The sequence below is a fragment of the Salvia hispanica genome, chromosome 3 (assembly GCF_029641045.1).
Source record: "Salvia hispanica isolate PSC_SH4W2 chromosome 3, Shi_PSC_v1, whole genome shotgun sequence".
Lineage (NCBI taxonomy): Eukaryota > Viridiplantae > Streptophyta > Magnoliopsida > Lamiales > Lamiaceae > Salvia > Salvia hispanica.
Genome location: NC_142694.1, coordinates 30,843,311 through 30,868,899, shown reverse-complemented (window position 1 = coordinate 30,868,899; position 25,589 = coordinate 30,843,311). Strand labels below are relative to the sequence as shown.

At 37.4% G+C, this 25,589-nt stretch overlaps 3 protein-coding genes and 1 long non-coding RNA gene across 5 annotated transcripts; 1 reads left to right on the top strand and 3 right to left on the bottom strand.

Annotated features, from left to right (window-relative positions):
• Positions 1 to 2,130: 2,130 nt before the first annotated feature.
• LOC125214479 (Polynucleotidyl transferase, ribonuclease H-like superfamily protein) lies at positions 2,131 to 4,428 on the bottom strand. Its single transcript, XM_048115524.2, has 8 exons — positions 4,269 to 4,428; positions 4,054 to 4,127; positions 3,801 to 3,949; positions 3,633 to 3,690; positions 3,193 to 3,261; positions 2,999 to 3,094; positions 2,786 to 2,875; positions 2,131 to 2,523 (listed from the first exon to the last, which is right to left on the bottom strand). Exons 3-8 carry the CDS (start codon positions 3,947 to 3,949, stop codon positions 2,446 to 2,448), a joined length of 540 nt encoding a protein of 179 aa, XP_047971481.1. The 5' UTR covers positions 4,054 to 4,127; positions 4,269 to 4,428; the 3' UTR covers positions 2,131 to 2,445.
• A 402-nt stretch (positions 4,429 to 4,830) lies between these two features.
• On the bottom strand, positions 4,831 to 7,800 carry LOC125214480 (uncharacterized). Of its 2 annotated transcripts, none has more exons than XM_048115527.2 (6): positions 7,697 to 7,800; positions 7,204 to 7,266; positions 6,793 to 7,045; positions 6,641 to 6,713; positions 5,482 to 5,644; positions 4,831 to 5,115 (listed from the first exon to the last, which is right to left on the bottom strand). In XM_048115527.2, the coding sequence occupies exons 3-6, from the start codon at positions 6,956 to 6,958 to the stop codon at positions 5,005 to 5,007; spliced, it is 513 nt and encodes a 170-aa protein (XP_047971484.2). In that variant the 5' UTR covers positions 6,959 to 7,045; positions 7,204 to 7,266; positions 7,697 to 7,800; the 3' UTR covers positions 4,831 to 5,004. The 2 variants fall into 2 exon arrangements, with proteins under 2 accessions (XP_047971484.2, XP_047971483.2); XM_048115526.2 differs by having other exon boundaries at positions 7,208 to 7,266.
• A 6,504-nt stretch (positions 7,801 to 14,304) lies between these two features.
• On the bottom strand, positions 14,305 to 15,135 carry LOC125214446 (uncharacterized). The gene is made up of 2 exons (XR_007175117.2): positions 14,980 to 15,135; positions 14,305 to 14,800 (listed from the first exon to the last, which is right to left on the bottom strand). It is a non-coding gene; the product is annotated as an uncharacterized LOC125214446 (long non-coding RNA).
• Positions 15,136 to 19,443: 4,308 nt separating this feature from the next.
• LOC125214443 (calcium-dependent protein kinase 26-like) lies at positions 19,444 to 22,653 on the top strand. The gene is made up of 7 exons (XM_048115475.2): positions 19,444 to 20,670; positions 21,168 to 21,311; positions 21,384 to 21,536; positions 21,619 to 21,734; positions 21,825 to 21,992; positions 22,062 to 22,286; positions 22,377 to 22,653. Exons 1-7 carry the CDS (start codon positions 19,845 to 19,847, stop codon positions 22,500 to 22,502), a joined length of 1,758 nt encoding a protein of 585 aa, XP_047971432.1. The 5' UTR covers positions 19,444 to 19,844; the 3' UTR covers positions 22,503 to 22,653.
• The last annotated feature ends 2,936 nt before the right edge of the window (positions 22,654 to 25,589 follow it).

Sequence of the window (25,589 nt, the reverse complement as noted above, 5' to 3'; positions counted from 1 at the left end):
AACTCAAAATACCCAATTATTAGCTACCTAGGTGCTAGTTTTGCTTATAATGAATATTGTGACTTGAAAATTAGACAATTGACTTTTTCATGCAAAACTCTCTCTATTTATGAATGAATATATTGCTTGAAATGGTGGGAAGGTGGGGATATGATCATTAATGCCAATGAAATAAAATTTATGTATATAGATTGCTTGCAATCACAAAAATTTGTATAACAGAATTTAGGTAAAAATATAATATTAGTATAATTTTTCTTCAGCATGCATTTGACATCTACCCCAAGCATTGGAAAGTGGAAAATCCTTTTTGTTTGTCATTATTTTGTCTATTAATTGCTCCAATCCAACCAATAAAATGACAAGGAAAGAAAGAGACCTGGCATGGCCAAAAACTAAATAAATTAATCTCATATTGATAATGGATTTAAATTAATAAATGTGGGTGTCTGAATTATAGTACTCACAGATCGATATATATGATAATATACAAGCATCCAATGTGGATTTTTGACTTAATTTTCCAAAAAAGAAGGTTGTAATATATTCTTCCATTGTTGATATATTTTGTTTGAATTTTTTTTTGTTAATTATTAAATTTTGAAGATGTGGAGTATTTGAAATTTTGTTAAAAATTAGTATGTGTCTAGTTGTGCCCATTAATTAGAAGAATGAATTTGAAATAAAGATGTGGCCTTGTAAATGAACCTGAATTCACATATTAAAACTAATTAACTTTGAATGAGCACTTAGTCCACAAGAATTATTGTTACAAACAAAAAAGTTTATTATTCATCAGTGATATAGGTCGGTCCAAGAAAATTAAACCAAGAAATGTTGACATTAAATACTACTATTCATATTAATTGGAGTGGTTGTGAATATAGGAGTATTTATTTGCACCAACTTTTTTTATGTGGGGACGCACTTACATTTCGATTCCTATATTACCTTAAATTTTAGTGTAATCAATCAAAAATAGAAAATAATTTATAATTTTAAGCTAACCCATGTTACATTGAAGACATTATATTTCAAAATCATGACTCGTGGAAATTATTGGTAGCAAACAAATTCGGACATAATTATATATTGTAGACAATTAAAATAATCAGCATATAAAACAATGGATATATCATTGTTTTGGGGGGAAATGAGCCGTGCGATATGTCGCTTTCCGCAACGCCTTTTCTTTCGTCGTGTTCTGCTATTTTTTTTTAAAAAAAATACTTTTGTTATTAATTTCATATATTAATGTTATACTATTATGCACATAAAATCCGCGTTTAATAGCTGGCACTACTACTCCTAACTTTCAAAGTATTAAAATATTTTGGTTAATTAATGTTGGCTGCTTTTTGAGTGACCAATAGAATTATGAATAGGTTTATTCATCCTTATACTTTTGTTATATTTGTTATTTTACATAATTTTTAAGTTCAAGCTTCATGTGCAGTGAATTTTCTATAAACTCGGTTTTAGTTTTGCAATTAAATTTTAAGTTCATGTAAAATAACAAATTCTGAGAAAGCTTATGGTAATGATATCCCTTACACTTATCACTATCACATCGTCAGCAGCATGCACTTTGTAAAGAAAATATATTATGCGGTGGATTTTCTATCATGGCTTTTTGGTCAAAAAGGTAATTTGAATATCCATAAATTAAGCTTCCATTTTATTATAAATTCTGTAAATAAGGCTCCAAGATGTGATGTCATTCTGCACGACTTATCACTATCCAATTTTTGCAACATAAAATTTCAATAAAGTGAAGTTAGATATTGAGTGTAAGTATGTATTACAGCCTCCTAATTCATTAAATAATCATTCAGCTAAATACTGAGGTCATGTCGAATAGTAATTGCCATCATTTGAAACCAGAACAAAACTAAAGCCCACCCAAGATAGAGAAATGAAGTTGAATATTTTTTTGAGATACTATTACTACTTTGAAGTTTGAAGCCTATTTAAGTCATGAGCTATGACTATTATGTGCATTAGCTTGACAAATGAATTAAGTCAAAGTGCTTACAGTCAGTTATTGTGGCTCACTTGGGACTAATCTAAATGTGGAATTGCATTCACAAATCAAACATTTGAAGTAATTATTGTCCAGAGATGCCACAGTTTCACAAACAAGTGAACATTTCATTAATGCAAACCAAACAACATAGATAAATCACACCATGATTTGTGAGTAACAATATATGTCTGAAAATACAATGGTCTGCAAACCACAAGACTCCGTAGAGTCATACATACACATAGGGCTCGTTTCATCGCGTGATAAAAAGAACGACGGACAGGTATGATAACCATATGGTGTCGGACGCTGATGTGTTATTTCACTCGGAATAGTAACAGAGACGTGGATATTAAAACACTCCACGTGCTAAAAATTGTATGATTTTCCCACTCTATAGTGTTCATGAGTCGAGATCATCAGTCAATTTTTTCATCAAGCAAAGTTTCAGTTTCTTGATTTAGACCTCGACTTCTGCTAGCAAAATCCAGGTAACCCTGCCAGAGATAAAAAACTATTCACTACGACAGACAGCTCCTACGAATATTTTCTGTTTCTTGATTTAGACCCCGACTTCTGAGACATGACTTTCATGCCCTTGTCTTTCAAATACTTATAGATAAGAATTTGCAAGGAAGGTGATATGACTATTTTTTACGAGAATATTCATATGAAATCTATGCAGTGGAAATGCATGATCCAGTTCAAGCAACATACCCTGTGTAACTAAAAACCGGAAAGGGGGGATTGGATTGATACCTGAAGGATTCCTACAGCAGCAAATTTGTCCATAATTGTCTTGAGTTGTACTGGATGCAATGTCAAAGGCTTCACGAGAAACTCAACATTCTGAAACATTCATTAATTAAATGGTTCAGCTTATGCAAATGAGTATTTTCTCAAATCACGAAAAAAATTACTACCCTTTATCAGTGACTAACCAAAAATAAAGCAGAAACAAGAAGCTTTCACCTTTGATGTAAAGCACTCATCCCAGAATGTGTACTTTAAATCTTCAAACTTCCCTGTTTTATTGAGATCATCGATAAAAAGCTTCACTTGCACTGCCTGCATAATTTGCATATTTGAAACTCAGAATGAAATGGAATATTGAAGTGAGTGAAAAAAATAAGGTAAGCATGATGTGCGAGATGAGGGCAACACACATCTGGGTTGCTCTTATGCCTGTCGAAAGGATAGCCAATGACAAAGCCTTCCAGGGAAAGTCCGGAAATCTGCATGAATAGTGAATACACAAATAAACAACAAACAAAATATATACCGCCATGTGAATCATCAGTTGAGTATACAAAGGAGACATAACTACGCCAATCATTTCATGGCAAAAAGTTGAGAAACACGAAAACAACTCTAACAGTGAATCACATAAAGGGGCATAAAGTAGCAAGAAGATGCCGGCGTATCATAGAGTCAAGCTTCCACAAACGTCACATACATGTTAAAATTACTATTTTCAATATGCCATGGTTGCAAATCACAACTGGGAATTCTGTTGTAGAAGCAAAAGTTTAGCATTTTATTTAATCTATATCAATCAAGAGTCCAAATGAATGAATGCTCAATCAAGAATATATAGAATGCTCACCAAAGTCTGGAAATCGGTAGATATCAGGTCGATATTTGTTCTTTTACGTACTAGGACACTGCAGGCAAACAAAATCCACATCACATAAATTGGAATGTGCATATTTGCAAACAACTTATGAGTCCTTTTTAGGGGGAAATTGTGAAACAGACAAACTGGAGCATTAACCTTAAGGGCGATGCTGTTACGTTATTAGCATCAGAAACAGAGAGGCCGATGTACTTATCACCTACATCCAAGCCAAGCAAACGGCCTGGTTTGACCTCACTTGACTTTAAAAATTCTTGATACAATTTCAGTGGCTTCAAGTACTTCATCTGTATCAGTTTTTGCACAATCAGCCACATTAAGCCTATTAGAGCAGGATACTAAAAAATGGGTAAACACAGTTAAATGAGATATTTTGCAAACACACATTCACCTCAATCAGATACTCAAAACTGCAAATATCAAACTTTGCAAGGCATAAATCATCAACGAGATCTTCCTAAATTTCTGCAAATTCACAAGCATGTATTCAACCATCAAATTTCAGTAAAACCACTAATAAGAAAAAACTAAATTTCTGCAAATTGAATAAGGAATTTCAAAGCGGCATAAACTTTCTTCTATTATTTCATGATATAGATAGATTACAGTGTATCGGATGTCGCCGGGAGAGAGTGAAGGCGGCGCGGCGTGACTACGGCAGCAGTAGGCTGGTCAGCGATGAGGCGGCACGGCGGCTAGGGCACTCTCAGTGTGAGAGCTTATTTTGGGTTTATAAATTAAAATTTTATTTTAAAGAAAAAATTTTAAATCACAATTTCACACCACACCAGGTAGCATTAATTTGTTTCGATGCATTTTAGGTGTTATTTTATATTACTTTTATATATTTACTTGATTTTGATATTTATAAAATAAGATTGTCATATTTATTTTATAAAATTCCTAAAAGTTAAAGTTAATTTATTAGTATAAATATAAAAAAAAATGCCAATAAGTCAATAACATTTTTTAAATATATTGGAATGAAACTAAAGAAACTTTTAAAAACAACAGGGTATCTATTTTTTAACATTTTTCAGAAAATATTATCTCCGTTAACTTTTAAAACAATATGGTATATATTTTGCATAGGTTTACCTAATCAATTTGAACAAAAACAATCAATATATAAACTTATATTATAATGAGATCCACTGCAATATCATGATGAAAAAAAAAACTTAATGTTAGTAGTTAAGTATTCAATGCCATAACAAAGTATATTTCCCAATTCACAATGAATGAAACAAATGAGACTTATCCTGAAAATTCAGAAGAATACTAGTATCAATAAATGAATCAGAGCCTCTCTTGTTAAATAAAGAAATAATAAAAGAAAAGTTTATTCTTCAGCATGAACTGGCAATGCTTGGGTTCTGCTATTAACTCCACCAATTCTGTGAGGAGGCCAGACCGTATGCGTGACGCGCCCGCAAATCAAACCCAGAGGAATCTGCCACAACATTTAGGGAGACGGAAGTTAAGAGTTTCGTGGCAAACCATCTCACGGGGCAAAAGCCCGTCAAACTATCATACACGATTCTAAACACAACCAAACACCAACGATGCCACTGGATACCAGGCTTGGACACAAATACGCATATGTACGCAAGTCTGAAATCAACACTGCACATATCTTAACTAATCGAAAATATAATGTTAATCACCCATTAACAGGGTAGAAAGCAAGATACCAAGATGGTCAAAATTCTGTAGTTAACACTTTCTGGGACATTCTTGTGACTTAATTCTTCCTAAACCGACTTGCACACACACACAAATATAAATATGTTTTTATAACAAATATCGAGCACCATACCAGGCCAAAAGATCTTGAGTCAAGGCTACAAGCTGAGTTATCCCCAACAACCCAACAATGCCCTTCAGGAACCCTCACAGTGTCAAGTGAAGGGAGATCAATCCAGTCACCTGGCAAGCCAACGATTCTTTTTATGTTTTTCTCCTTATAATTACTTGGGGAACTGTAAAGAGAAACACACACATACGAACTCATCATGGCATCTCATAAGTGAAAATAGAAGAAAGATAGTCTTAAAAATTAGCATATTGTACTACTACTTCACAGTAAATGTAAATCTTAGTCATTTTAAGCCAACTTAATCAATGGGGCTCTTTGAACTGCCTTTCAGTCAGAGATGGACAATTGACTTATGTGATATGAATGAAATAATGCACAACTATTTAGGATACAGCGCGTCATCAACCAAAAAGCTCATTCTTAATGACAAGATGCAAGTTAATGGGATTTTAGACACAAGCTAAATCTTGAGCTCTGTAATATGTCCACAGTCAACATTTAAGCAACCACACCACCAATTTCTTGCAAGCAATACATTGAATACAAGATAACATAATAAATTTTCTAAGTTTCTGAAAGTAGCTTAATCAGGCATGTATCATTAAATACTTGTACGACATAGAAAGATCCATTAGTGTTATGATTGAATCTATCCTGCATCAGTAACTCTAAGAATCTGATTGAAATTTAACACTTCATCACATGAACAAGTGCAATGCTGGGCTGACAACTGCACTAGAACAAATGGAAAATCACGAGTAGGGGTACTAACCCCTACAACGACAACAAAAAGGCTCAAGAGGAAAACTTTATGTCTTTTCCATATGAAGTAATTGAGGTGTATTCGAAGGAACCATAGATGGCATTGTACTGAACACATTAGCAGCAGTCAGATCAAAAAACCGATTAAAAACCTTTATCAAACTCTACTGATTCAAAGTGTTGCATCAAATTACAGCAATTTATATAAGCTATAATGCCTCTCGAAACAGATAACACCAAACCGATGTTTAGCTCTAACGAAACTATGTTACGAATCCAAGAATTAATTCAACAGCACAAATATTGTTTATCAACATTTCCCAAATAATAACACCTGTATATTTGAAACAAGAGCATCAAACAATATGATAATGTCGCTCGAGAAACAAAAAATTACCGAAAAACGACGACATCGCCATGCGAGAACTTGTACTTGATAAGGCAGAATTTCTCAACCAATACGTAGTCATCTGCAAGCAAACACACAATCAAGCCCCAAATTGAGGGGAGATGAAGGGACATTTACGAAAAATGAATTAGAAATTTTACCAAATGAAATTCCGGTAGTACTGTCAGTATGGGGATTGAAAGTCGGAGACATGGACGAACCACGAACAGCAGTAAAGCTAGCATATCGGTCGGAAATCGTGAGGCAAACTATACCTGCGGTGAAATATTTTTTGGCTAAATCCAATAGAAATATTTTAGGAGACATAATTCGAATTCAGCAACGGCTGCCCAAGACGGCAGCTGAACCGATGAGAGATGTTTGGTTTGGGGATGACTTCAAGTATGAAAAATCCTGAGATTAGAGGTTTCAATTAGGGCAAAGTCAAGGTGTTTAGATATGTTAAAAATTAAAGTTAGGAGCTAGCAATTAAACTACACAAGCACGTCCTTAACCTTAAGGGCGATGCAGTTATTTTATAAGCATAAGAAACAGAGAGGGGTACTTATCACCTACATCCAATCCAAGCCAAGCAAACGGCCTCGTTACAATTTCAATGGCTTCAAGTACTTCATCTGTATCAGTTTTTGCACAATCACCGAAATTAATGACTATTAGAGCTAGATACTAAGACAAATGGTAGCATACAGTCCGAAAATTTTGACAAATACTGTATCAGCAAATAGAATATTTTGCAAACACCTCATTCAGAGACACAAAACTGCAAATATCAAACTCATTTCTCTTGAAGCATTTCCTTAGCAACTAAAAATTCACGAGCCTGGAATCAATCATCTAGTTTCAGCAAAACCACTAATAAGTTCCCAAAACTAATTTTTTGCAAATTGAAAAGGAATTTCAGTGCGCCATCAATACAACAGCTCTGTAAAACTTTCATCCATGATTTGATTCATATTCCAGAAATTAGGAAATTTTACAACATATTGATCACAGCGCAGTTTTCATCACTCTATTCAATTGTTGGTTTTCAGGAACAAAATTCACCTCCAAAACTACAGGATGTCTCCAGGAGAGGTTGAAGGCGGCGCAACTACGGCTGATTGAGCGGCGGCACGGCTAGGGCAGTTTGAGCCGCGGGTTTATGTTAACTGATAAAGATTAAATTAAATTCTAATATTAAAATATTATTACTAAAAGAAAATACGAGATCAAATAAATACTCATAATAAAAGAGCAAGTGATGTTCTTGATTTTTATTTTTTTCTGATATTCGAATAAGGTTAAAAAATGATATGTAATGCTAACTTGTTTTGCTCATACAAATAATTTTTTCATCGGAATTTATTCAAAAACACACGCACGAGGGGTGCAACCCAACACCACGAACGATACAACGAAGTTCAGTCGGACAAGAGAAAACAATAACATTACAAACCCAAACTCTCAAAATAATTTATACTAGTAGAGATGATTAGTTTGGAATCCAAAGCACAAACCGAACTATAATTCATTCAATCAAATCCTTATGTATATTTTTAAACACATTGATTCCGATGCTCACAAAGATGCTTAGTTGGGATGGAGACAGCCGAGGAAAGAGGAGAGGATTTCACGCACGATGGCTCCGCGGCGGGCGGGAATGACAAACCGCCGGCATGCTTCTGGGAGTGTGTTGACTTTGAGTTGGGGACAATCTAGTGTTTGCTCGGGAAGAGGCATGTTTGCTTGTAGTAATATGATTTGGTATGGTATATTTAAATGTAGTGATGAATAAATGAATTGCTTTTTTTAAGTGTGGAGGTGGCTTTTTATAAATGAGAATTTTGAAATGAAGGTTGGGGTTTTGGGCTAATAACGCGTTTTAATTTTGTTATCTTAATGTTTTACTAGTTCCTTCTTTATCACATTACCACGCGGTGGGATGGGAGGAGTGAACGATTTATAAGGAAAATAAATATATAATGTTAGGCAACTGTGGATGTGGAACCGGTCAAAATAGCCATTTAAACTGAGAAGGGGAAAAATCAAAGCATAAGTGGGTTTGATAATTGCAGCGATTTATTAATAACTAGTATTATCACCCGTGCTATGCACGGGTCATATAATTTTCATTTGTTGAATATAAATTCAAAATAATTAAATAGTTAAAACTAAGAGAGAGGTAGAGTATAAAAATTAATTAAAGTATTCTCAACGCAGAATAAGTTCTATCTCCTTAGAGTGAAAATGATTTTCAAAATTGGAAAATGCATATTCTTATGAAGAAAGAGTATATATTCTTGTGGAACGGAGGGAGTACTATTTTCTAAGAAATTCGTCCTTAGTCCAAGATCTACAAAGTAATTATAGATCGACAACAAAATTTGTGGCTACATTTGTCTAGCTATTTTGAATTTCTTTTCGTAAATATTAATGTTCCATTTTTATATATATTTTTTTCTGCTTTAGATCTACAAAATAACTGTAGATGGCAGCTAAACTTTGCCTTATATTTTTATAGGTTATTAATTTTGTGTTCATATGATCATACGATAGAATTCCACTATCATTTGATGGAACACAACACATCTTAAAAATTACTGTATTGAATATGGATGAATTTTTTTATAACAAAATTCCAAACATTCCTCACTTTTTGTAGATCTACACTGCAATTATTTTGCATGTGGCACATTTTCACTATGTTTATAAATTCACCGAAAATATTCGCTATAGTTCATCGATTAAGTAAGTTTCTCCGGCACCCCATGTAATTTCTATCCATTTTTATGATTTTGTTCCGTTTTGGTCTTCATATTTTCATGCATTAACAAAATCATGTATTTGAATAAAATTTCACGAAATATATTTATATATAGAACGTCTTTAAAATTTCATGTATTTGCAATATTCTAATTATATCAAATTCATCTACATAACCTATAAATTTTTGGTACATTTTTTAAAATAATGCAAACTAAAAATAGATATGAAAATCAAACTTGCATGGCCTTCAACGTGCAAATATTGTAGTAATTGAATTTGATACTATTATTTTATTATTAAAAATAATTTTGATTATTATTTCAATATATCATATGCAAGCTCTTATCAATGATAAATATGTTGCTTATTGAATTTATTGTTGTTCTCCTTGTTCTGTCTCTCTAGACTGATTCCCTTTACCCTCTACCGTTGTTTTACAGATTCCTTCAATTACCATGAACATGTTTTAAAAGATTAGTTCATCTATTTATGTGGCATTATATCTAAAATATATGCAGAAAAAAAAAAAAAAAAAAGATAACAACCTGAATAATAATGAAAGCAAGATTAGACTCATAACTAAGAACGTGAACAACTGAGCTTATATATATATATAATCAGAGAGAAAGCACTGATAGACATAGAAAATTAGTTCACTGTCAATTCTCTACCATTTATTTATACTGGTATATAGGGCTGGGTAAATATACCGCAATACCGCATTATCGCACTTACCGTACCGAAATTATACCGAAAAATATCGAATTTGCGGTAAGGTATGATACCTTACCGATAGACTACTATACGGTAAAGGTATAGATAGAATTTCGTACATTCAGTTTATACCGAAAATAAATTATCATACCGTTATTAATTTATACCGAACATACGATATATATCAAAAAATAAGGTATTTATCTTATATGTATTTATATGTTTCAAATATATTACTATAAAGAATACTTAAAAATTAACAATAATTTAAAAAATAAATTCTTAGAAACCCTAAATGACTAAATAATTTGATGGTTGATGTTTTATTAATTTGAATGTTATGACCAAGATTTGTTTGTGAGGGTGTTTTAGGGCTTGTACTTTATTTAAATAGTTGAACAGTTAATTTTAATATTTTGGGTATGAAATATGTTTCTTGAGAAATGAACACAGGTATATGGTATGTCGTACCTTATTTGATATACCGTAAAAATGCGGTATACCGTAGTGACAATATGGTAACGGTATTAGAAATATACCATACCGAATATTCGGTATACCGAAACATGCGGTAAGGTATAGGTATGAGAATTTCGCATACCGCATTTTGAGGTATGGTATGATCGATGCGGTATACCTTACCTTTCCACCCCTACTACTGGTATATATATAGGGTTTAATTAAGCTTCTTTTCTAAGCCACGTTATGTATGTACTACAAAAATACAATGGTTATTGCACATAAATAATAATCGAAATCAAGTTTTGGAACAATTGTAAGATATTGAAAATTTATTTTATTTCAGATCCAAATCAATGAGCTTCTGTATTAGTACAACTTTATACCGCCAAATTATATATTCTCTGATTGATTGATATACGTATTAATCAATGAGTCAATTGGCATTTAGATTACTTTAGAGCATCCGCAATGGTTAATAGGCCAGCCATAGGCCAGCCATTCTCTCCTCTGCCACGTCAGCAACACTAAAAAAACCACCTGCCACGTCAGATTTAGGCCAGCCATAGGCCAGCCGCAATAAAAACAATTCAAAATATACTACATTTACGGAATTAAAATTGCGATATACGGAATTAAATTTACGACACATATACGGGAAAAATAATCCATTCCATTAAAAAAAAAAGTACAAAGATTTTAAAAAAAAAGTACATGATTTTTTTTTTTAAAAAAAAGGGCTTCAACACCCGAGCCCCGCCACTCTCTACTCCTCATCGCCGTCGCCGTCGCCCTCCTCGTGGCCGTCGCCGCCGCCGCTGCCGCCACCCGTGGTATCTGAGCCCACGTCGGAACCCCCCAGCCTCCTCGTCGCGATCTCTAAATCAGCACGCATGCTCTCGAGCATCTCGAAAAGAATCCTCTTCTCCGTGGGGTCAGTGGCGTTCTTCCACTCTCGGAAGACCTGTAACATCTGAGCCCGCGTTTGGTTACGCGAATGGAGAGTGTACGCGAGTGGGGCGGCTGGGAGGGCGGAGGACTGGACCTCGCGGGGCGATAGGGGGGATCCGCCCCTCGCAGCCCGCTGCGCCCGCTTCTGTCCAACCGGGCGGGGGCGACCAGTAAATGAAGGAGGGGATGGAAACTCCTCAGCATCCGGGGGGAGGTCGTGGGATCCGCCGCTGCTGCCGCCGTAGTCGCCGCTATAGTTAAGTCGCTGCTTCTTCGGCCACCCAGTGTCGCACCCCGCCCGGAACTTCTCCGAGTCCTTCAGCAACAAGAAGCACTCCCAGAAGGTGAACTCCTTATACTTCCCCTCCAAGGGGAACTGACTCGCGGCTATCCTCCGGGCGTCGTCCTCAGTCTGCCCACTTTTGAGCTGACGGAGGGCGTTGGCGTACAAATTCGCAAAACGGCCCACTGCGGCCCTGGTGCGTTCCCACCCCTTCCGGACCTCCTCGTTGCTGAAGTCCTTCCCGTGCGGGCAGTGCCTCTTATAGGCAGCACTGATCTTCGCCCACATGTTGACGACCCGCTGGTTGTTCGCAACCAGTGGATCGTCGCACACCTCCAACCACGCCTTGGCCACCCCGGCGTACTCATCCTCCGTCCACTTCCTCCGGCCAGGGGCAGCGGGCTGCGATGACTCACCGACCGCCTTGCCCTTCCCCTTCCCCCTCGTCTTCTTCTTCGGCGCGGCCCGCGTCGCTGGAACGGGAGTATCATCTTCCCCGAGATCGATCCCCATATCGTGCAATGACAGAAGGTCATCGCCAGAGAACTGCGTCTCCACTGGGGTCGACGTGTGAGACGAAGCCGTCAAAAAATCAAGCGAGGGCCGATATACCGCGTCCCCTCCCGGTGACCCCTGCACCCCCCCCGGCATCCCGGGATACATGCCGTGCAGCATCCCCCCCGGCATCCCCCCCTGCCACATCATCCCCATCATCTGCTGCAACATCATCTGCTGCTGCATCTGGGGCATACCCCCCCACCCGGGCGCTGACTGCCCGCCGCTCCCCTGCCCGTCGCCCGGCATCCCCCACGGCATACCCCCCGGCATACCCCCCTGGTTCCCCCCCATCGCCCCCCCGGCGCACCAGCCATCATCCCCATCATCTGATTCCAAGGGATGTTAAATCCCGGGCCCATCTGCCCCCATCCAGATCCCACGGGTACTGTGGGAGTCTGAGAGCCGCTCGTCGCCGGACTGGACTCGTTGTTGTGATCCATCACTCGATGATGCTCTTGAACAGAAAGTTAGAGAGAGAGAAAACTCGTTAAAACAAGTGGTGCAAATGAAAATGAAACGAAAATCGCGTTTATATATGATTTAAAAAAAAAAAAAAAAAAAAAACGAAAATCGGCGCTGGCCGATCGCTGGCCGATCGGGCCTCTGCAATGGCGGCTAGCCGATCGGCCAGCGGATCGGCTAGCGACGAGCGATCGGCCAGCCCACGCCGATGCGCTCGCCGATTGCAATGGTTCGGCTAGCTGATCGGCTAGCGCGACGAATCGGCTAGCCGGTCGCTAGCCGACCATTGCGGATGCTCTTATTACTCAAATGCTTATTCATTATACCATAGAATAAATATGTTTACCATTTGGTTAATAATTAGAGCAATATAGAACCCAACGTTTTAACTATTGGGGCAATTTAATTTGTGGCATAAAGCTAATTATCTTGTGTCAGAAAGCTAGTTATTAGGCCCATAGCTCACTTTTTTATTCATGTTGGCAGTGGAGAATACTAATCACACGCAATGAGTACTCAGTGTGGTGGTGTTCGATTTGCAAGATAAAATAATACCAAGATACATAAATTACTATTACATGTAGCAAAATGATTAGTTGAGTTGTCCCACTTGTTTAGTATAATAGTAAATGATTAGTATTTATTTTAATTTTCCATTTTGAGTTGTCCCATCACAAGTGATCAATTTCCTTCGTTGGCTAAAAACAAAACTCTAACCATCTCTTACTTTTTCCTCTCTCATACTTTTCTCTCTCCATTTTAACTCAATACATATCATTTTCTTAAATTACGTATCCAAAAGAAATCCATCACTTGTAGTGGAACAGAGGGAGTATAAATTTTAAAAAATATATTTATCAACCAATGAGACTATGTCATTTGGTACATTGATTTATTCATTGATCATCTATGTTATTATGCATCTGACATTATATTTCTATAATACATGCTAAACAATGTATCTTGTTATGTAACTTTAATTTTGCTAAGTAAAATTAATTTTTTTTTAAAAAAATACCAAAACCCTTGCTTGTAGTTGGCATACAATTTTTTACAATATGTTATGCATAATTTTCAATAAAATTTTATGTAAAAGAAATAGTAATACTATCAAAAATGTCAAAAGCTATGAAATGCTGTTACGGCTTAATTGATATTGATGGGACATGCTTATTGTAAACTTAGACAATGTAATTAAAAAAAAATTAGAGGAATCGCAATTGGCAACAATTCCATCTGTTTTTTCTCCAGAATCCTTTCTCTTTTCTAGAAATATTCTTTGAAATTAAAATAAAGCATGATATAAATTTAATTGCGTTGAGTGGCAATATATGTATATGTCGTATTATATGCAGAAAACATAAATTACTATTGCAATAATCTATCTCAACTCTTAATAAAATGTCCACATATATTATTAAAATAATGACAAACTACTATTTCATTCGAATTATAATATTATGCTTTTAACAAAACCAAATAAAAGTTATGTAACTTATATATTAATCTTAACCAATCAAATATTCATATACACATTCACAATCAATTCCAATAGTGTAATTACTTAAATAAATTAATCACAAACTGAGAGTTGGTCAACCAAATTTATGGGCTCCATTAAAAATGAGAGCGGCTCAAACCAACAACAAAATCAAATGGAGTAGTAATTACAAAGCCCAATATAATATTTTCACTACCTAGGGTTAAAATAGAAATGTCTAAGAATCTACCACCGCCTCTCCCTGCTTTCTCCTCAAATCAACCGCAGCCTCCATCTTCGGCTTGGTTTATGTCCTTATTAACTGATCATGTCGAATGAAGACTCCATTAAAAATAGCGAATGAAGAAAAAGAATTAGGAAAAAAGCAGTCGGAGTGGACTCACCGCCATTTCCGCCGTACATCATCAGGTTAATTTTTCTTCTTCCTCCTCCTCTTCATACTTTGTCTCCTCTTTGTTGGATTTCTTAAGTGAATCTGCAAGTTTGGCCATATATAATTATACAAATTAGAATTATAAGATTTTTCCAGATATTGAAATTTGAAGACAAATCATGCTTCGACTTTGCACAAACCGCCCAATTCACTCCCTCCACCAACATTGAATTTTGGCAAAAATGAGAAATAGGAATATATGTAAAAAGTTTTAATATTACCTATTTTCTTCTTCTAGCTCCCATACATCTCAGCTCTCTCAGTTCATACTTTGATGTGAGAATGTGTATTTATAGATGGTTGAAATACGTCTCAGCTCTCTCAGTTTATTCTATTAACCAACATTTTATTTCAATTTCACTTGATTCATAGGCAGCCCTTTGCAAAGATCTGCATCAAGACTGATTTGGACCTTTCTGCCTTTCATTTCACATCGATCAAGTTGGAGCCTGGAGGTGCACATGGATGAATACGCTTTTCACACTTTCCAAGATTTCAGCAAAAGTATTTAATGGTGTATTTGTAAATCTGTTTTGCAACCATCAGTTAATACGTAATGTGTAAAAAAATACTATATTTTTCCCGCCCAAAGTATGCCACGTGTCTGCCAAAAAACTGCGCTTGTCTATAGGAATTTTGGATTCACGGAATCACGGTGGTGTGGTTAATGACAGCCCTACAGACTATGAGGATGAATGTACCCAACTGATCCAAAGACAACGTTGCTCCAAGGCAAGGACCGCGCGGAAACTACATTGAGCGCTTTGGCTGTATCATCCAAGCATATCCGTCGATCATGAAAGGTTTATTGTGTATGTAGTACTAATCATGAACATTCGATTTTTTGTATGCATGGATTATCTCCATAAGAATAAGTTAGTAGCCGAAGATGAAGGAGAACAAGTAAATTGATTCCAAAATCCATCACATGGTGCACTTAATTTCTTGAGCATATCAAAGTCGATGCGATTCTAGTATACTCACAATGAATTAGTTCACAACCAACTCCTCCTCGATCACACTGAGAATTTTGGGCGCAACCCTTCAACTATTGCTGACTTTTCTTTTGTAATTTTAACTGTGTAATCAATTTATTTCAACTAGATAACCCGCTTGTGAATTTCTACACTCTTGCTAACTCAATAAGGTTTTACATAGTAGCTCTAAAATCTGGTTATAAATTACTGTAATATTAATTTGTTCCGATTTTACAATCAAACTATTAATTTATTTTAATTTTGCAAACTAGGAGTATTAATTAAAATAGTGCGCCAGATCAATTTCAAAAGACTGGCTGTACAAGTAAGATTAGACCTTATCGGTTGGGTCGTTAATGAGTCGATCCGATAACGATCCAACCCGATTTACCATCCCTAAGAAAAACTGGTCTCTAAATTTCCTCTTATGAGAGACATAATTTGTGTTAATCCCTAATTAATATTTATAAGTACATTTTATCAAATATAATTATATATATCAGATTACAATCTCAATGGTCCAACATAAAAAATGGAAATTCATCCAATGAAAATTCATCAGGCAGAGAGTGAATCACAGCAGGGGATGTTGTTCTTCACATCCCAATTTTTTAAAATTTTTATTTTTTTCTTTTAAGTGTTATATTTTAAATTTTAAAAATTGGAATGTGAGGAAAACATCCCCTGCTGCTGTGATTCCTCCACAACAGGGGATCCAAGCCCGAGTGAAACTACCGCACAAAATAATCATCAAACAGCCCGAGTTCACGATCTCGGTGATTGTACGCTCTGTGTCGTGGAATACGCAGAGCAGCAACAACAGTCAATTGAGCAATTGTATCTCGTATCTCCCTTGGGATTAGTCGCACAGCCTCAGCAAGCATATCAATAGGAGTCGTGATGAGCTCATCATTCAGATCCATGTTTTTGAATGGATAATTTTTGTTGGAGAGAATGGATGAAATGAAACATAAAATATAGTTGTATTTATAGAATTTTGAATTTGTAATTAAAAAAGAATTTGTAATTAAAAAAGAATTTGAACCCTCCATCCATTGGCAGGCAGTCTTGCCAATATAAAATGCAATGCCGGTGCGTGTGAGTTGGCCTAATGGTAGATAATTAATGTCTGAAATTAATGGTGTCGGATTTGAGTCCATTCATAAAAAAATGCACTGCGCTATTAGAAACTTAAAGAGACAAAATGTATTCAAAAGACAGGCGCGCCTGATACAAAGTTGAGTCGAGAAGAGAAAACATTAAGATTAGTATTACAAACCGAACTTCAATCGACTTCGGAGATAAATAAATAAAACATGAGAAGAATACATATAAATCCAGATAGATAAGTTATGTATCCTACTACAAAACTGCCACTTCAAAGATGTTTAATTGGAATAGGGGTAGTTAAGCAGAGCATTCTTCGCATCAGTGACGAACGGCCGGAACGCTTTGGGAAGTTGGTTGAGTTTGAGTTGAGGGGAATCTGGTGTTTGCTTGGGATTGGGAACAACCATGTTTGTTTGTACTTTGTAGTAATAGATTCCGTACGAGAATAAGCTGACAAATAAATGATTATGCTTTTTGAAAGTACCAAGATTGGCCGTTTTATAAGTGAAAATTTGAACTGTTTTGCCACTTAGTATTGTTTTACTTGTTCTTCATCCCTACTTCACATCACAACGCGGTACGGATGGTCCTGTCCACCAAAAGTGAACTTTTCTCCCAAAAAAATGAAGTCAACGATGGTGTGGAACTGGTCATAGCAAGGAAAATTTGTCAAAAATCAAAGCATAGCAGGGGTTTGGCCGGGGACGGAGCCGACCAGAGAGCCGGGCCATGGTCCCAAGGAATTGAAAACCTAGATGATCAAAGAAATCTTGGACCATATAGTTTTACTATTTGGTTTAGTTCTCACTGTTAATAAGTTTTTTCATTTCAACTTTGTTGGAAGAATTTAGTGATTAGCATCATTTGCCAAGAATTTATAAGTGAATTTGCAAAAGTTCTAGTCTTGAGTCATGGTATTATCAGCTAGATTTGAACTCCAAAATCATGGACTCATTTCGATTGGTTTGATACTTCACTTGATTTATAAATTATGTGTTTGTTTTTAGATAATTTGGATTCACGGTTGTTGAAAAGGCACCCAACGCCATATCAATTTTATCAATTATGCTAAAATTCTCTAATGAAGCTCAGATTTGAGGTGAGGAACGATTTCTTTGGGTCAGTTGGTGTCCCGGGCTTATTCGATAAATAGTTCCCGCCATCGAAGACACGTGGTATTCCTATAGAGAATTTCCCTCCTGAAGAAGCTCTTCCCAATGGAGAATTTGATCTTTCCGTATTGGCAAAAGATTAGAAATTTGATGTTTACGGCAACACATTAGTACTCCCTCCGTCCCACATAATTTTACACACTTTGATCCGGCACGGGTTTTAAGAAATGTAATGGAAAGTGAGTTGAAATAGTTGGTGGGATGTGGCTCCTATTTTTAAAGTATTATTTTTATAATAAAATGTGAGTAAGAATGAGTTAGTGGAATATAGGGTCCACTACTAAAAATGGTAAAAGTGAAATGGGTAAAATTATGTGGGACGGAGGGAGTATGTTTTGTCTAGTGAAAAGAATGCATATCTTGGGATTTTTGGGAACATATGCATGGATTAAATACATCCATTGAAGTCTTGTCACAAGATTTGAATACGATTTAGAACTCGTCTCGCTCTTGAGAAACATGTGCTTGTTATACTCTTACGAGAAACACACGTGCTTGTGATACTCCTATCCAAGTTTAAAACAAAGTATTGGACGTTAAGTGATTTCGGCAAAAAATCTACCTTCAAAGAAAATTCAGAAAATCTCAAAAGTTTGTGTATTTGCAAACAAATTAGTAGTACCACATTTTTCTCTAAACAACTATACTATCTGTTTCCACACGGTCAATTTCAACGAACACAAACATTCAGATTAAAAAGTTCGTGTATTTATGGACAAATAACCCTTTTATATCTTATTTTACTCCCTCAAATGCATAATTGTGAATTGTGACAGATGAGAGTTGTATGAAAATATGCAATAATGCAACCAAGAAGTAAAGTTTTGTTAAATCAATCTACTAAATCATATGTTTATTTTTATGTGTGTTTGTTAGTGTTAACAACTCCAATTAAATTTATAAAAGCCAACGAGGAGGCCCGCGCCGGCTAAAAAGAAGTTGGAAATATCACATTTCTAGTATTTTACACAACTTTTGGAAGACATGCAATGCATAATTAATCATGCAAATACTTAGTTGCTCACCACGATCATAGTACTATAATTTATTATCCACTCAATATGTATGCAATCAATTGAAAATATATATAATTATTCATTTAATGCATATTTTGTAGGATTCAATAATTAATTTATTTTGTGGTTATATGAACAAAAATGACCTAAAAAATATATCTTCAATATGTATGTCATCAATTGAAAATATATAGAATCATCCAAACTATAAAATTTATAAAACAGAATCCAAAATCGTAACATGAAATCCTTAGAAATTGTAATGAATATTAATAACGGGATATTTATTACTCCCATTAATAAATAAGAATATTTAATTCATAAATATGACTTAAACACATAAATTGATTAATTGAATATATATATATATATGCCCAATAAATTCACTTTTTTCCCAGCTTCCAACAGAAAAACCTACCTCATTCCTCACCCCCTCCATCCCCCTCTCCCCATTCTCTCGCATTTCAATAAAACAGGAAGAGAATCAAGAGATGATTCAATCCTAAACCAAATATTCTTCACACAAGGGGAGAGAGACTCACACACACACATTTGTATATAGATAGATACATAGATATATATAAATCAAAACCCTTCCCATTTCATCAATCGCCATTTTGAATTCTTCTATTTCACCAATTTGTTCTTGAATTTTCAATCATAATTTGGGTTTTTTCTGGGGTTATCAAAGCTCCCCCCTTTTAAAGCTGTTTCAACACTTTTTCCCATTTCCACACACTGATTTTGTAATCAAGATTTCACAAATATGATTAGCATGTGATTTTGTACATAACCAAAAAAAAAGAAAAGAATGGGAAACAAGTGTAGCATCAATGCAAAGAATTGCTGGTTCTCCACAATCTCACACACACTATGGTGGGCTAAGTGGCCAGCCATGCTCTCTTACCATCACAAGAAAGATAAAGATGACACCTTTATACCCATACAAACAACCCCTCTTCCCCCTCCCCCTGTCCAGACCAGCCCCCCTCACCCCCCCAAGATGGAGCTTGAGGCACCCCCACTGCCCCCTCCACCCAAGGCAGAGCCAAAGGTAGAACCTTTATCACCCCCCAAGCCCAAGAAGCCTCTGGTTTTCAAGAGGGCTGTGAGCGCCGGCCTTCGGGTGGACTCTGTGCTGAGATCCAAGACAGGGCAGCTCAAGGAGGACTTTGAGCTTGGGCGAAAACTCGGGCATGGCCAGTTTGGGACGACGTTCCTCTGCATTGAGAAGGCGACCGGGAAAGAGTATGCTTGCAAGTCCATTGCCAAGAGGAAGCTGCTGACTAGGGAGGATGTGGAGGATGTGAGGAGGGAGGTGGAGATCTTGCACCACTTGTCGGGGAATTCGAATGTCGTCTCTATCAAGAGGGCGTACGAGGATGCCACTGCGGTCCATGTTGTGATGGAGCTGTGTGGAGGGGGTGAGCTCTTTGATAGGATCCTCAAGAGGGGGCATTACTCGGAGAAGAAGGCCGCCGAGCTTACTAGGACTATAGTTAGTGTGATAGAGACATGTCATTCTTTGGGAGTGATGCATCGGGACCTCAAGCCCGAGAACTTCCTTTTCGTGAATGAGGACGAAGATTCGCCTTTGAAGACCATCGATTTTGGACTGTCCATGTTTTTTAAGCCAGGTGAATGCTTATGCCTCCTGTTTTATCATGTTTTCCTGTTCTATCATGTTTTATCATATTTCTTGGCTTATAACTTCACAACATGTTGTAGTGAATGTTGGTGTTCATGTGTAGTTATTATGTCTAAGAGAATGTGATGGTTTTAGTTGCAAAAGGTGGATTAGAACATTGAGATCTTAATTGTAGAAAGTTATTGATGTTCTGTTGAAGCCCTATTTGTCCCACATCAAATTGGTATAAATAAAGGCCTTTTGAGGGGAAGAGGGAGTCAATTCTAACATGGTATCGGAGTAGGCCCAAGTCGTCGCATATATGTATGGTCCACGCTGTAGGAACCGATGAACATATCCTTCTAATACTGTATTCATTGCACAAAACTCTCTGATTTATTTGCTTTACTTTTCAAAAGTTGTTTATATGCTGAAGATTGCTTGTCATAGTTCACCATTACTTGGTTTACGAGGCTGAGCAGTATTTGGATTGACAAACAACGACAGGGGATATGTTCTCGGACGTGGTTGGAAGCCCTTACTACGTTGCTCCTGAGGTGCTTTGCAAGCACTATGGACCCGAGGTAGATGTCTGGAGTGCCGGTGTCATAGCGTATATCCTTCTCTGTGGCGTGCCTCCGTTTTGGGGAGGTAAGTTGTTATTCCATGGTTTTCTATTTACTCAGCCTTGAACAAATTTCCCATGCTTGTGCATTTTGGCAGAGACTGAGCAAGAAATATTCGAAGAGGTTTTGAATGGATCCGTTGATTTCACCTCGGAACCATGGCCTGGCATATCCGAGAGCGCCAAGGATCTCGTGAGGAGGATGCTCCTGCGTGATCCCAGGAAGCGTATCACAGCTCATCAAATTCTTTGTGAGTACTTAAAATTTTGTTGCCTGCCTTATGTTTGAGGGCTCAAATGTGATGACATTAAAGGCGTTGTCTTTTCTTGCAGGCCATCCTTGGGTGCAGGTGGAGGGAGTAGCGCCTGATAAGCCTCTCGATTCTGCAGTTTTAAGCCGTTTAACGCAGTTCTCAGCTATGGACAAGCTCAAGAAAATGGCTCTAAGGGTATAAGGCACTCTTAAGTCTTAACTATCTATCAATCTTGGCAAAAATGGCAAGTTTTCGACTAAATTATGGGGGAAAAAATGGTTGTAGGTGATTGCAGAGAGTCTATCTGAAGAGGAAATAGGAGGGCTGAGAGAAATGTTCAAGATGATCGACACGGATAATAGTGGTTACATCACATTTGAAGAGCTCCAGGCTGGTCTTGAAAGAGTTGGTGCTGATCTCAATGAATCTGAGATTTATGATCTCATGAAGTCTGTAAGTGAATGATTCGTATTACTCATTTAGTCGAAGGAAACGTGTAGTTGACATTTTAGACGCGTGCAGGCAGACGTGGACAACAGTGGGAGCATAGACTACGGGGAGTTCATAGCAGCAACGCTGCATCTGAACAAGATCGAGAGAGAGGACCATCTCTTCACGGCCTTCTCCTACTTCGACAAGGATGGCAGCGGCTTCATCACACATGACGAGCTGCAGAAGGCGTGCCAAGACTTTGGATTGCAAGATTCTCATTTGGAAGACATCATCCGCGAAGTTGATCAGAACAATGTAATGAAATTCTTGTTGCTTTTCATCATTTTTTAGTCATGGAAAGCACATGACATGGCTTGATTTTTTTTTTCGTGTTCTTTGTTGCAGGACGGTCGAATAGATTACAACGAGTTTGTGGCGATGATGCAGAAAGGGAATGCAGATTATGGGAGCAAGAGGAATCTAAGTAACTTTAACATCAAGTTCAGAGAGGCTGCTGTCAAAGGTTCTTGACATTACACACGAGAAAAAAGAGTAATGGTTGTGATTCCCTTTGTCAAATTATTATGATATTTGTATAATGTGAAGATTTATGTGCATATAGAATTATTTCAAGGAAACTACAGTTTGGTGTATAACCACAGCTCTCAGATGCTTTGCTTTAGTCATGTGATGTCTAACTCAAATTCAAGCAAGAACTGATTTTTAGCTCAAATTGGCTATAAATTAAGTGAAATATGAATATAACAGTCAATGAATAGAGCATAATGATTTTCTAAGTTGTAGTTTTTTGCAAACTGCAGCCCAATTCTTTTTTAGCCCTTTTTCCCTATGTCTTATATTTGCATTGCATACCTGTAAGGCCCATTGAAGTTGCTAAAATGGAAGATTTGGGCTTTGGCCCATTAAAAGAGAGAGTATACAATTTTTTTAATTGACATTTAGATTTTGGGCGGTTTGTTCATTCGGATATCGGGTAGCGGGTATCGAGTACCCGATACACACAAATGTCCGGGTTAGAGTAGGGTATTTAAGTATTAATGAATAAGTTTATTATTAAAATGATGGTATGAATAAAATTATGTTTCTGTGATTGAAATGTCATGGAATATGAGAGTGAAATTATGAAAGTCAATTATAAGTACTTTTTTCTTTATAGACTGATGTTTTTATATGAACAACTCCTTTTGTATTTAAATTAATTAATACTCCCTTCAAATGTGAAAAGGAGTTTCGTTTTTCTATTTTGGTCCATCTGCGAATATGAGTCCCGGTTCATATCTCGCATTCCATTAACTCATTTCACACATATCATTTAAAACTAATGTATACAAGTGAGACTCATATTTAGTTAATTTTTTTCCATCTATTTTTCATAATATTTCTTAAAATCTGTGCCTATTTTTCATAATATTTCTTTAAATCTGTGCCGTAAAGAAATGAGACTCATATCTATAGTAGGTGTGAGTACTGCAATATCACTACTACTTTACATGATTCATATATCAATACTACAATAAAAGTACCATGTTTTTATTTGTCTCGACCAACCAAAAACCCCACAATCAACATCTTATTTAAGATGTTGGAATTTTTTTTAAAAATATCTTCTACCGACTCATTTCGCATTAATGGAAACAGCTGACATTTACGAGTTCCTTTTTCGATTGAGATCTAAAAATATTTTTTTCTATTATTTTTATCTAACATTACATATCGAGCACATATATATAATGCAGATTCACAATGTATATATATGCACTATAAGATCACAATATAATAATCCCACTAATAATTAGAGAAAGGTTGTGCACGTGAAATGGAAGAAGATATTAATTTAAGAGTAAATTAAACTTGGAGAATTATTATTTACCAAATGCTCAAACAAAGAATAAAGTGAATTGAGTTGAGTGTTGACATTGCAAAGTCACATTCAACCCCACCAACTAATCATTCCATAAACTAATAACCACGCCATGTAAAAATACGTGATTAATTAGTTTATCACATGGTTAAGTCATAATTAATTTCACCCTAAACTAATTTGGGTGTCCGCAGCCAGTTAATTACTTTTCCTTAACGGCCTCCACAATGGGGCGCCCTATGCGACGCCCTAAGCCCCGCCCTATGCACCGCCACATTAACATTTTATCCTTCGCCCCTTCCATCTGCAGTGAGGCGGACTATACCCCACCCTAAGCGACGCCCTAAGCATTTTACTTCTATTTTGTATTTAAATTTTGATGTTTGCAAATGTAAATAAAAATAAACAAATAAAAACAACACAATTAAAGGGAAATTCTAAATTTACTTGATTAAAAAAAAGTTACAAACTTAGAAATAAAAAAAAAGCACTAAATACAAAAAAAGGAGGCTAGTCTAGAGTAGTCCCAACTTGCGGCTGAGGCCATCGATCATCCGTTGGATGCCTACGATTTGAGCCGGGTTGGTCGCCTACATGAGGGCGGTGTGCGCGTCCAACAACGTCCTGTAGTCGGAGGAGGCCGCCAAATCCGCGTAGGCATGGGCCGCAGTCGAAGTCACGGACGGCGTCGAACTCGGGGTCGGCGACGGGGCCTGGTCAGGCGGCGCAGCGGAGGAGGATGTGGCCTTGCCCTTGCCCTTGGCAGCCTTGACTCCAGGGGGACGCCGGGAGGACATCGGTGTGCCGGAACTCTCATCCTCGAACACCAGACTGTTGAGGTCCATTGGAGACGCGCCGCTATCGCTACTTGTATAATCAGCGAAGGTGCGCTTCAACGCCCTCCTCCTCGCCGCCGTCGATTGGGAAATCACACCACCAACGAACTTCTGTTTGTCCCTCAAGAGCTCCCAGGACTGGTAGTTCTTGAAATCGTCGTACAATGAAATGTACGACCGCATCGCTTTGTCCCGCACATCCGCGAGACTCTCGCCACTGCTCTGCTCCCTCTCGCACTTCTCGTACTCCCCCGCGAACAAATTTACCTGCTTCTTTATTTGATCCCAGTGCTTGCGGAGCTACTCCCTGTGGCGCTTGTACACGTACGCCGGCTTGGCCGCGTTGTATTTCTCGGCGATGCGCTCCCAATACGCAGTCACCTTCTGGTTGTTGGCGCACACCGGATCCTCCGAAACATCAATCCAACATCTCGTCAAGACGATGGATTCGGGGTCGAAGTACTTCGTCCTTCCCGGGGCGAACTCTTCACACACCTCCGTTGTAGGCAACTTCTGGGCTCGTGCCTTGGTCCGCTTCTTCTTGGTGGCGGACCCAGACGCGGCGGCGGCGGAGGGGCGGTGGGGAGAAGGCTCCATGTCGGACAGGCCGTACGAGTCGGTGCTGAAGTCGGGATCGTACTCGGCGTTGGTGTCGAATGGCCGGTATTCGTCGGGTTCTGTACCTGGCCATCGTGCACCACCGAACATCGGACTATTCGGATAATCTCCGGAATCCATTTTGCTTGAAATGTTGAAAATGTAGTGTGAAGTGTGAATTTGAGAGTGAAATGAGTGAAAAATGAAGTGAAAAGGAATATATAGGTTTTGAAAATTTAATAAAAGTAAAAAAAAGAATGGAAACGCGTCGCATCGTCCGTTACCCATCGTCCCCGTCGTCCA

Bases quoted from the DNA above. Each gene is read 5' to 3' on its own strand.
- LOC125214479 (XM_048115524.2), bottom strand. From the start codon at position 3,949: ATGAAGTACTTGAAGCCACTGAAATTGTATCAAGAATTTTTAAAGTCA. The intron at 3,262-3,632 runs GTGAGCATTCTA...CTATTCATGCAG, and splicing joins CTACCGATTTCCAGACTTTG to ATTTCCGGACTTTCCCTGGA. The intron at 2,524-2,785 runs GTATCAATCCAA...TATCTCTGGCAG, and splicing joins CTGCTGTAGGAATCCTTCAG to GGTTACCTGGATTTTGCTAG.
- LOC125214443 (XM_048115475.2), top strand. From the start codon at position 19,845: ATGGGAAACAAGTGTAGCATCAATGCAAAGAATTGCTGGTTCTCCACA. The intron at 21,312-21,383 runs GTAAGTTGTTAT...GCATTTTGGCAG, and splicing joins CGTGCCTCCGTTTTGGGGAG to AGACTGAGCAAGAAATATTC. The intron at 21,735-21,824 runs GTATAAGGCACT...AAATGGTTGTAG, and splicing joins TCAAGAAAATGGCTCTAAGG to GTGATTGCAGAGAGTCTATC.
- LOC125214480 (XM_048115527.2), bottom strand. From the start codon at position 6,958: ATGTCTCCTAAAATATTTCTATTGGATTTAGCCAAAAAATATTTCACC. The intron at 6,714-6,792 runs GTAAAATTTCTA...GTTTGCTTGCAG, and splicing joins TACTACCGGAATTTCATTTG to ATGACTACGTATTGGTTGAG. The intron at 5,116-5,481 runs GTATGGTGCTCG...ATGTTGTGGCAG, and splicing joins ACTCAAGATCTTTTGGCCTG to ATTCCTCTGGGTTTGATTTG.